Genomic DNA, 12,039 nt, shown 5'->3' with positions numbered 1-12,039 from the left:
CAAGTGTCATTCGTAATATCTGGGCAATTGCAATGCAGTTGGAATTGTTACTGATCCTTGGCACATCTGCGTAATTCGTAATTGTAATTCTGCCATATCGTTGATCGATGACAATTGCGCATGTATTGTCATTCGATCATTTAATCTTGTATTTTCAACCTCTTTGGTTACCCCCATTTGTTTAAAAAAAAAAAATATATATATATATATAGAGGGAGAGGGAGAGGGAGAGAGAGATATAGATATAGTATGTTTCTGGATTTGTACCTCTGATTTTATTGCTGAGTTATTTAGAATAAATAGAGTAAACGTGTTACTGTGTGCAGTTTTGTGGTGTAATTGTAATTGCTGCAGCATACGTGTAACTGGAATTGAAGAAAATAGCATTGGAATTTCAACAAACATTTCTGCTATTTCTGGGTTTCATTTTCATTAGTTAGTGCTGTTGCTGCAGTTGTAGACAACAGTAGGAATTTTGTTGAGTGGTGTTGGCTGTAGCTGAGCTCTTACTGTACACTTCTGTATACCTGTGCTGTAGTTCTTCACCTTTGTAATATACAATTGGTTCTTGGGGCTGAACAGATTGACTTGCAAGTGCTTATTAAATCACAACGAGAAAACCATATCCCTGGGCACATGTCAGTTATCGTCTGGTTTGCATTCAGTTTGGTGTGTGTCGCCAAATCAGCAACAACCAAGCTGGGTTACATGCTTTATATAACGCACGCACGCACGCACACACACACTAACTCACTCACTCACTCACTCTCACACACACAAACACACACACACACATCTTGTATACTACCCTGCTAAAAACACCCTATTGAGGTGTATTACCAGTATAAGAAATACTAACCCAAGTACACAGTTCACCTCCTATCAGACAGACAATCTCACAGTCTGTGCTATCTTTAAAATGTTGATACCACTGTGTAGCTGATTTAAAGAATTAATGCTGTCCTGTTTTTATTTTTTCTGTCTTTGCAGCCACAAGGGATAGGAGAGCCCAGTGTCTACCATGCAGTGGTCGTCATTTTCCTTGAGTTCTTTGCCTGGGGATTGCTCACGACCCCTATGCTTACTGTAAGTCCTGTAGTCCTGTGTGCACGGCTGCTTCACACAATACACCTTGCATGCATTAGTGCACTAAACGTTTGCTCTTCGATGACAGAAGACATTTAAAATAATATCAAGATTCAGAGGTGGAAACAAGACTTCTATTGCATGGCAGTTTCGGCCATTTCAGATTTCAATACAAGCTCAGGTGTGTCTTATTAAACCTGTAGTAAAACCAGGAATGGATCAGACAGCTATGCAATGGGAGTCTTATTTCAATCCCTGTCCGGTTTGAGCCCTCATTGCGGTTGAAGGGATATTGATGTGCAGCATCTGGGTCTAGTGATTAGTAGACGTTGGTAAGTCATCTGTAAGAAATGTAAGTTTGTTTTGAGTATGAATTATAAGGAGGTGCAGATTAATAACGGAAAGGCGTTCCAGGATTTTTTTTTTTTTTTTTTTTGTGCATGTGGCTGTCATTGGGTTGTCAAGACAACCAGTAAACTTGCCCTACGGATTCATTATTTCCTGCAGTCGGGGCAGAGATAAGAAAACAAAACAAAAGCAAGCTTGATAATATAACACTTCCTCGCCAAACAGAGCCAGGCAAATCACATCTCAAGCTAAGAAAACGAAGAAACGCTGTGACACAAATATTTAAACTGCCGGTAAACTTTTGCGATATCATTTGGTAGTTTCTTTTATTACATGATGTTAAGTAAAAGATCTAAATGATGTTCATGTAGTTTTATTGTTTAATTGTATTCTGTCTCAATTCAAAAATTCTAGGTGGTGCAAAACTTTTGGCAACAGCTGTACAGTACAGTAGAGATACAGTTTACTATCAGCATGGACAGACTGAATTCTGGAATCGGGAATTATCTAAGGAGCACAGTTATCTATTATGCTTTTGTTAGTCTTTGATATTCCAGGTTCTCCGGGAGAAATATCAGTGATTATAATCCTGTATTTTTTTCCCTCTGTTGCCCTTTTCACAGGTGTTACATCAAACTTTCCCACAGCACACGTTTCTAATGAACGGGCTTATTCATGGTGTCAAGGTAAGATAAGAACTGTGTTTAGATAAGCACACAAAGGAATGGTAATTTTCCATGTCTGTCTGGCACCTATCAAAGGCAATTTGAAGGAGTGTATCAGTAGCATATGTAGACTTTATCATTTATCTTAAGCTTATGATTGTGTAAATATACAGACTATACAGTTATACAAAAAAAAAAAAAAATTTGAATAATTGATATTTTCAAAACACTTTCTAGTCTTGGAGAACATTTCAAAATGGTTTTCATGACAGCATTGTAATTGGTAAGCGGTAAACAAGCAGACCTGTTGAATCAGGAAAATAGCACGCAGCAACCAAACGTATAGAATTTCCTGTTGGAACTGAAAGGTTTCTTTATCCCTTTTCAAACGACTTTAGAAAGGCTAGGAAAGCTGACCGCTCTAGAATTAATTTCTGTGTCTCCATTTGTCGAGTCCAGTTTCCAGCTGAGTCATAGCGCTAATCGTTGAGAGGAGATCAGAGATTACTAGCAGTGTTTGAGATGTTCTCTCATGTCATGATCCAGTAAGCATCACTATGTGCTGTTCATCGTGCGCCAAGGTCCTGATAGGATACCTGTATGATGTATAATACAAGATCGTTAACGATGGGCTACTTTTGTTAAAAGACAAAAAGTGTAATGAGATAGGGAAGGTGGTTTATATTCATATGATCAATAAATCACGTATTCTTCATTTGAAGAATCATTTGGCGAACTGGAACGAACTCTGCTGTGCTGTGGGCCTTGTAGCACAATAGAAACGATGCATGCCTATGTTGAGATGCAATATAAATTATATATTGTGATTCCTGGATACGGAATGAATCGTTGCACCCCTAATGTTCACTTCTCTCTCTGTGAAGGGGCTGTTGTCGTTCCTGAGCGCCCCTCTGATTGGGGCTCTCTCGGACGTATGGGGTCGGAAGTCCTTCCTGTTGCTGACTGTGTTCTTCACCTGCGCCCCGATACCTCTCATGCAGATCAGCCCTTGGTGAGCCTCGCAGTCACGCTTTCACTTTATCGCCCCTAGGACTGTACTGAACTGATAGCTTCAACAGAGCACGCTGCGTGTGTGTGAACACTACATTTGAAATGAGCAAGTACATGTAGAGAGTTTGCTCTAAAATGTAACTTCTATTTTCACATAAACTAATGCAGTTTTCGGTATGCAGTAGGCCAGGGGTTCTCAAGCTTACCCGAGGCCCACCTGTTCAGCTGCGTTAGGCGCTGTGGCCCACTGTTAGCACTTCTTAAGAAAAATGAAAAACACTTTTAAACCTTATTAAAATCTTATTTCTTCATTTGAATTTTATTAATATACAAAAATAGATATTATTATAATATACAGTGTTAACAAAACCCTGCCACCCCTTGTACGTGGATTAAAAGCCTCATGTTCTCATGTGTGTTTGCTTCCCTCCAGGTGGTACTTTGCAGTAATCTCAGTGTCTGGAGTCTTCGCTGTCACGTTCTCAGTGATATTTGCCTATGTCGCTGACATCACCCAGGAGCACGAGAGGAGCACTGCCTACGGCCTGGTAAGAACTGCTCTTGCATGTACATTTTGTTTGCATTAAATTAAATAAGAGGGTTGTTTTTTAATTTTTTTTAAATAATTTGGTTCCAGTGAGGGAAGCCTTTGTGAAATCCATTCTAGAGGTCTGTTCTTGGTTATAGGGACTTCCTTAAAGGACCATATAAAGCATGTGACAAGTTGACTCCCCCCCCATATGCATCATACAGCAACAGTGCCTTTTGAGTTTGCATTTCTATTTTCTCTACAGTTCCACGTGAGGCTTGATGCCCTCCCGTGGCGCTTTGTAACGTTCCGGTTTTCTTCCAGGTGTCGGCCACGTTTGCCGCAAGCCTGGTAACCAGCCCGGCGATCGGCGCCTACCTGTCTCGCGAGTACGGTGATACTGTCGTCGTGATCCTGGCTACGGCCATCGCCCTGCTGGACATCTGCTTCATCCTGCTGTCAGTGCCAGAGTCCCTGCCTGAGAAGATGCGCCCGGCCTCCTGGGGAGCGCCCATCTCCTGGGAACAGGCAGACCCCTTCGCTGTGAGAGCTCTTCTAACATCACCTTACAGACAGCTCTGGCCAAAAGTTTTGCATCCTCTATAGAATTAACAAATTGTGCTTCATAAAATGGTGGAGGTGCTGTACATGTTACAAAACTGCTTCGAAACTTGATCAAATTTGATCAAAAAAAGCACCCGAGTTGCTCTGGGGCAAAATCTGATATTTAATTTAACCCTTTCACATTGTAATCATGTGGAGAAGATTTCATTTAGTTGTATGCAAGAACCAGAGTTACAGGATAGGAAATCTCTTTCATATGACTTATCTCCAGGTTAGGGTTGCAATCTGCAATGTTAATGTAAAATTCCTTTCCCTCACCAGTCTCTTCGTAAGGTGGGTCAAGACTCGACGGTTCTCCTCATATGTATCACCGTGTTTCTTTCCTACCTTCCTGAAGCTGGACAGTATTCAAGTTTCTTCCTTTACTTGAGACAGGTAATCTAATATTTAACTAGCTACTTGATTGCTACACTCACTGGGGGAGTGTCCAAAATAACAGCACAATTATGGTTTGAATACATGAAAAAAAGCTGGCAATTACCTCTGAATATGCCTGTCAACACCACTGGGATTTAGAGGGCAAACCCGCACACACTTATTACTTTCAGTAGCTCAGACAGTCGTACAAGCATGACTTGAGCGGCTTGGGAACCACCTGTCTGGTTTTAGAGAGAGGCAGACATCCCTTTACAGTGATGCAACTCTTCCAGGCTCCAGTTCTGCCTGCCTGTCTGCCAGTGTCCTGTGCTGCTATCATTACCTGTTATGCTCATTTTTTCAAGGTTTAAAACTGTAGTATTCCCTGAGATCCAATTCACTTCAGGTTCTACAGGGAGCAGGGAGAAAACAATAGGGCTCCCCACCTGTTTGTATAAATAACAAAGCAATCCTACTGAGGGAATTGGAGGTGGGGCTTCCAGCAACAGCTGCCGCTGTGTAATGAGCACATTGATCCCTTTGCAGTGTGTTTACAGCAGTTCAGCCTAGACTTCGAAAGGGAGGCTTGAGTGATGATCAGAGGGAGGGCGGGTGCAATCTGTAGACGGTTAGAAAAAGCATCTGCTGTACAAACAGACGGCGTCACTGGCACTAGAAAAAACAGTGAACACTTGGTGTGAACAGACCTGTGGTACACACGTTTATGCATTGAAAATTCACTCCTTTAAATACATTGATTGTGTATATGTATATGTGTAGATATAAATGTGTGTATCTGTCCTTTTTACATAGACGTTTGGTTATTTACAAAAAAAATATATATAAAAAAAAAGTTAACTGGACCAATTTATGGTTTGTTTCACAGACCCTGATAAAGTCTCAAGATTAGTACTAAACTTGCAAGCTGCACTCACACTGTTTAACACATTAATTGCCAAATGTTTGCGGTTAACAAAATCTGAGTAATTTCTCAAAACAATATAGCTAAAGAGAGTAATAGAGACAGTGGCACTTAATGAGTAAAAGTACAATAGAAACTTGCTCGTTGAGCAAGAAGCAAAGCTCTTTAATCCTTCCAAGCTGGGCATCGGGTTCCTGTTTGTGATATCCTCTCAAACTTGTATTTCCTTGCTGTTTACCGTGCAAGCAGATTCAACTCTTTGTCCAGGTGCCATCTTTTAATGATGTCTCTGTTTTATGCCCTCCCAGCTACTGTGCTAGCTGCCTGTGCTGGCCTCCAGCCCCAGTATTGGCCCTTTACCCACACTGTTTGCTGTATAGTGATGTGCAGTTTGAACAACAGTCGGACAATGTTGCATAACTCTGAATATATATAATATATTTTCTTTCGCTACACATTGCCAGCTCACCAGGTCTTAATCTCCTCCAGTGGTCTGTTTGCATGCAGTGCAAAGACCCGTCACTGTGTTCTGAAATGCTCTTTTGTCTTGCTTGAGCAGTGTGGCAGTGTGTTGTGTGCTTCATGTCCTCTTGCTGGTCTTCATCTCCAGGTAATTGGGTTCACTTCTGAGACGGTGGCTGCATTCATAGCGGTGGTTGGAATCCTCTCTATATTGGCCCAGGTGAGCGCTGCCATGTTTGACAAGCCTGCTGCTAATCTGCCTGCAATCCTCTCTTGTTCGCGATAAAAGTGCACAGCAGGTAGTTTTAAAAAGTCAAGCCAGTATCATGTATTGCACTGAAGAAGGTTGCATGAGCAACAGAAATGTCTTTGTTTATTTTACATTAGGCTCTGATGCACTTTGTCTGTCTGTTAATCTGTTTGTCTGGGCAGTCAAATAATGTCTTGGATCGGACTTGTTATCTGTTCGTGTGCATGTCCATTGGCTTTGACAGGTCATTTAGTACCTGTTGAGAATTCTCCGTTTTTGAATGTTTGTCCAGCCAATCAAAGGTTTTTGTGGCATAACACAGACCAATCAGAATGCACACGTGTTCTGCAGAGCTGAAAAATATTTTTTTGTTTTGTTTTTTTAGACGGTGGTTTTGGGTGTCTTGATGAGATCCATAGGGAACAAAAACACCATTCTTCTGGGCCTGGGGTTCCAGATCCTGCAGCTAGCCTGGTATGGCTTCGGATCACAGCCTTGGTGAGGAGCACCTCCTGTATTAACAGGCCTTCCCTGCCGTAAACTGTGTGAATCACAGGTTAAAACAGTACTGCACTAGTAGAGAGTTCTGCCATCCTGTTGTATTGGACTGCATTCTTTAGATTGCCCACAAGGGGGTAGTCAAGGGATGATTTTTTATATATATATATATATATATATATATATATATATATATATATATATATATATATATATATATATATATATATATATATATATATATATATATATATATTTTTTTTATTTTTTTAAAGAGAGATGTGACTGCAGGGAGGAATAATATAATATATAATACTGAAATTGCCAATGTGTACTGAATGATGCCGTGTTCCGTTCTTTCCCATGCAGGATGATGTGGGCAGCAGGAGCCCTGGCTGCCATGTCCAGCATCACCTTCCCAGCCATCAGTGCTATAGTGTCCAGGAACGCCGACCCTGATCAGCAGGGTAAGAACCATTGTCCTGCACGACGGCTTCCTCGTGGCGCAGGTTAAGTGGTGCAGCTTGACTTGGCGTCAGCGTGCCCTCGCTGCTTTAGAATCCCGGCAATACAGGGGTGGCTGGAAATTGTGCTTCTGGAAAATGTTGCTGTGCAAGGACCCTTTAACTGATTCACTGCATTTCCATGTGTTGTCTGATAGCAGCATAGCAAGGAAGCGCTGTCTGGACATGCAGATCCTGGATAGATTACAAGCCTCTTAACTTTTTTTTTTTTTTTTATAGAAAGGTGTTTAGCCTTTTTTTATTTAATTTTCAATGATAATATTACAGTTATTTACAAGAAATTCAGGGGAAAAAAAAAAAACTATCCCATACCCTTTTAAGTAAAATGTAACACTGAAAGGAAATTAAGATTTAAAGTTCCACTTTGCACATGCTGAAAAAAAAACTTTAAAAAAATTTTGTTCATGTGTTATAATTGAGTTGCGATCTGTGTGTGCAGATTGTGTGCAATCTGGAGGCTTGAGTCTGTGTTCCCCTGACCCATGCTTCCTTCCTCCAGGAGTGGTGCAGGGAATGGTCACGGGGATCCGAGGTCTGTGTAACGGTCTGGGGCCGGCTCTCTATGGCTTCGTCTTCTACCTGTTCCACGTGGAGCTCAATGAAATAGATGACAGGGAAACCCTGGACAAAGCTGCCAAAACCAACATGGTCAACCCCACTGACGAGGTAAGAGGTTCCTGTTGTGAAGAGGAACAGTTTTCAGTTTTGCAGTAGATAAATAACTTCACTTTGCTTGAGATCTGTGTGTGCACGTTTTGAATGCACCTGTGTGTTCCAATGCGTTTTTATTTAATATTTCAGTGGCTAGCTTGTAGCTGTGACATCACGAACGGCCGACAGCAATGGCCGTGTCCATAAAACAGAGATAAATGATTTGGTTAGTACATGGTTAATTGCGCGAGGGGCAGCAAACATGATGGTAACTCAAAAATGATAGACAAAAGCAACTCAGGACTTTGGCCTTCTGTGTTTAAGTCTTTCCTCACTCGTTGATTATTTTTGTGTTGCCTGTTCCTCTCTCGCTCTCTTTTTAAATTTTTTTTGCATTACTTCATCTTCTTTTAGCGTTCCATTATTCCCGGGCCACCTTTTCTCTTCGGAGCGTGCTCCGTCCTCCTCTCGATCCTGGTTGCCTTATTTATTCCCGAGCACAGTGGCACCAACATGAGGCCAGGCAGCTACAAGAAACACAGCAACGGAGCCCAGAGCCATTCCCACAGCCCCCAGATGGGCATCCTGGACGGCAAGGAGCCCCTGCTGGAGGACAGCAACGTGTAGCCAGGGCCGCGGAGGAAGCAGGAGCTTCTCCACCCGGTTCAGAGATCAAGAATGCTTGAAGAGAAGGCCATCGAAGCACCCAGCGGTGAGGACCAGCACGGATCGGGTCTGCATTCGGTGCTGAGGACAGGAAGAAGGGCAGGCATGGACTTCGAAGCTTGCTTTAGAATTAAGGGCAGGGGAGGAGTAGAAGGGTGCTTCTGTCAGAATGTTGTGTTTCTTTTTTTTCCTGCTTATAAAAATACGATGATCTTTTTTCTGACCCAGCCTAGACAGAATCACTAATACACCCAGTCCAAAGACAACTGATCTCGTGTAGGTTAAACTGCAGACTAGACTGGGTAAGAACTAACAATAGCCAACCTCGTCGTTGAAATCTTGAAGTTCTCAAATGCCACGGCTTGCTTTTATAGACTGAGGCGAGACAAGTGGATGGGTTCAGCCACTCAGGATTCAAAGGAAATCACTAGATGGAAATCACTATGCAATTTACAGCAGAGTACAAGCTTGTAATTAATTTACTGGGCATTTCAATAGTGCATTCGTTGTCCACGAGATGCCAAAAATGTTGTGAAGATCAGATTTTAAAATATTTTATATAAAAATGTTTGTTTTTTTTCTTCCCACTTTGTATTTTGTGGTTATTTTATTTTATTTTTTTTTGTATAATGTTCATTGTTCTGCCAGCCATTTGGTTCGCTTGGTACATTTTGGGTAAGTGCCACCAGTAAAATTTGTGTTGACTGGTTCCTTCTCTGCATGGGTGATTGAGCAGAAGCTACAAAAAATCTCTTGGGGGGAAGGGGGGAGGGGGGGGAATTAAAATAAATTGCCTTAAAGTGACTAATTACATTACCTGAATGAAGAATAGGCATTCTGAACGGTTAGTAATCTTAATATTGCTCCCATTGGAGCAAGTATATACCTGTAAAAATATATTTATATAATACTGTTCCTGTTTGTTTTACTGCTCTAATACCACTTCTTGGTAAAGGTCAACGTTACTTTAACAGTAATGACTTGGTGATAGTTTTTTGTAGTTTCAAGGCTGTTTTGGAAAGTCCTGCGGTCTGGGTGTGGTTTGACTGCAGACACACGGGTAAGATTTCTGCTGTTGATCAAGGATCTGACCGTAAATAAGAGTACATTATTCTTGCATTATGTGCTGCAGCAGTAGGAAGTTAAATGTGTTATTAGTATTGTGATGGATTATAAAAAGGATTGTAAATGTTGTAACTGATATATTAAATTATTAACACAATTAAAAACTTTTTTTTAAAGTATCTGAAGACATGTTTGTTTTTCCTGACTTCAGCGGAATATTGTTTGCATGTGGCTTAATGAAAATGGAGAGATTTTAAAACAAAAAAAGAAACGTATTGATCCTGCCTCCCAGTCATGGCTTCAGAGTTTGAATTAACAGATTGTCCAAGGAAGAGCTTTGCAATTAGCTTTAAATAATGTTGCAAAGTAGGATTTTGTGCTGTAACTATAACTATGACTCCAAATAATAGTAACCACTTATTTTATTAATCTAGTTTTTATTTCATTTACAGTGATACTGTTAAATTACAAATAAATATAGTATAGCTTTTTTAGTCTATGTTTATGGTAAAAACAGATTACTTTAAACGTGCGACCTGTTTGAGGAGCACAGCAGTACCGAAACAGTGACTTGTCTGGTTTAGCAGTCCTTCATGTCTAATAATTCTTGTTGGTTTTTTTTTTTTTTCTTGTGTGGTTTCCCTGAGTAAGCCAACAGTGCTGGACAGCGATGTGCTATTGTTTCAATTCTCGGATCATGTTGGGACTGCTACTTCACACCCTCGTCTCTTGGATCATTGTTTAAATAGACTTCTGTGTTGGATGCATACAAGTCAAGTCACCTTGAAGTAAAGGAAATCTTTGCTGTGCCATAAAGGATGACGTAAGGGAGCAATGAGCTTACAATAAACCACACCTTAAGGCTTTTGAGTGCTCCTGTGCCGTTCCTGGAAGATAGCGCTCCATTGGGCACCGACATTGCAGATAAAAGTGTCAAGAAAATGGATTGTCGGTTTGAGATTTTATTTTTTATTTTTTGCTTTGCTGCAGTCAGCAATTAAATTCTTAATACCTGCATCAACAGCGCAGACAGATTTAATGAGAATTTGCACAGAACATAACATGTTTTTCAAGTTGTATAGGAACTGCAATAATTTAACAATATGTTCTTGGCAGCTGTTGCTCATTTTATCCTCAGAGAATAGAATCATCATCGACATTTTGCATCAGCTCGCTCTGCTGGGTTAGACAGAGCTTTCTTGTGGAGCCTAAAACTGAAATCAGTACAGTGAAGTGTTGCACCCAAGGGACAAATAATTTCGTTTGACCTGAAATCTGCTATTTGTTTTTCTTTCACGTTTCCTATAGCAACCTCGCTGATTCAATTATTAAATCTTTCTATGTTTCTGACTATTTTATCTTATTACTGTTGAGGAAATGTATTGTCTCCCGTTCTGGGAAAGTCTGTCCTTGTGGTGTTTTTGGATTGGTGACACTCTGCCCCCTGTCTCTCTCTTCTGTTTCCCAAAGCTGTTCAGCCTGCTTCAACAAAATGAAACCCACTGTCCCGTCTGTTTTTCCTTAAATTGAGTTCAAGCTGCCATTTTCCCTTCAGAGGACATCCACTTAAAGAAAAAAAAAAGAAAATGCGTGCAAGGTGTTTGCCATCGTGCTGTGTGTTTGCAAGTTTAGTTTCTGCTAAATTGGGATTTATCGATTTTGTTTATATGGTTTTTCCCTATTTTGTCTAACTGAATGTCAGTTTGCTTGCAGGTCTGTGTTTTTGATTCCTGGCTCTTGTGTGATATGGTTATCTTTTAACCCTATTGGTATGTCAACAACATGATGAGAAATCTAATCATGGGAAAGACAGAACTCGGAAAAGCTGGGGAAGGGTAAATTTAATAAGGTGTAAAACCTGTTTCCTTTTGAGATACTGGCTTCATGTTTTAAAAGAATACGTTTCTTTTTTTATGAGAAACATGTTGATTACAAAATAAAAAGTAAACACTGCTAAAATACCCACACTATGCACTTTAAAGGCGTGCAAAACAATGCTTTTGTTGCCTCCTGTGATCTCCTAGCTTTTGTATTGCGTGACTTACTTTCCAGTCAGCACTCCTACTGGTCTGCCCCTCCTTCTGCTTGCCGGTGGAAACTGTAAATTGCACATTAAGGCTTTAAAGTAAAAGTTGTCTCTTTATAAAGGAAATGCCAGACAGTGTTATCACCTGCCATTGTCCTCGTCAACACTTAGTCCAGTGAACTCATTTGGAAGTTCCCGAGGGCTTGCTTCCTTTAAAACCTCCCTTTCTTCTAAAACACACATGTGCCAGGTAACATTAATAGAGAGAGCCAATTCAGCAACTTCATTAAATGGACTGACCATGAAATAGTTTCTTAATCATTTTGTATCATTAACCTGTTGAGGAATAAATGAG

General features: G+C 40.6%; 1 protein-coding gene across 1 annotated transcript; it reads left to right on the top strand.

Annotated features, from left to right (window-relative positions):
* Window positions 1-996: 996 nt before the first annotated feature.
* On the top strand, window positions 997-9,131 carry LOC121300556 (hippocampus abundant transcript 1 protein-like). The gene is made up of 11 exons (XM_041229127.1): window positions 997-1,086; window positions 2,058-2,120; window positions 2,984-3,111; window positions 3,544-3,658; window positions 3,964-4,182; window positions 4,525-4,638; window positions 6,153-6,224; window positions 6,640-6,752; window positions 7,122-7,219; window positions 7,776-7,942; window positions 8,342-9,131. The coding sequence occupies exons 1-11, from the start codon at window positions 1,078-1,080 to the stop codon at window positions 8,552-8,554; spliced, it is 1,311 nt and encodes a 436-aa protein (XP_041085061.1). The 5' UTR covers window positions 997-1,077; the 3' UTR covers window positions 8,555-9,131.
* Window positions 9,132-12,039: the final 2,908 nt, after the last annotated feature.

The sequence above is a fragment of the Polyodon spathula genome, chromosome 26, assembly GCF_017654505.1.
Source record: "Polyodon spathula isolate WHYD16114869_AA chromosome 26, ASM1765450v1, whole genome shotgun sequence".
Classification (NCBI taxonomy): domain Eukaryota; kingdom Metazoa; phylum Chordata; class Actinopteri; order Acipenseriformes; family Polyodontidae; genus Polyodon; species Polyodon spathula.
Note: the sequence above shows the minus strand (reverse complement) of the source record. Positions and strands in the feature narration are given on the sequence as shown.

What these genes read in the sequence shown, in the direction of transcription:
- LOC121300556 (XM_041229127.1), top strand. An exon ending in GGCTTATTCATGGTGTCAAG is followed by an intron (nt 2,121 to 2,983) that starts GTAAGATAAGAA and finishes CTCTCTGTGAAG; the next exon opens with GGGCTGTTGTCGTTCCTGAG. An exon ending in AACAGGCAGACCCCTTCGCT is followed by an intron (nt 4,183 to 4,524) that starts GTGAGAGCTCTT and finishes TTCCCTCACCAG; the next exon opens with TCTCTTCGTAAGGTGGGTCA.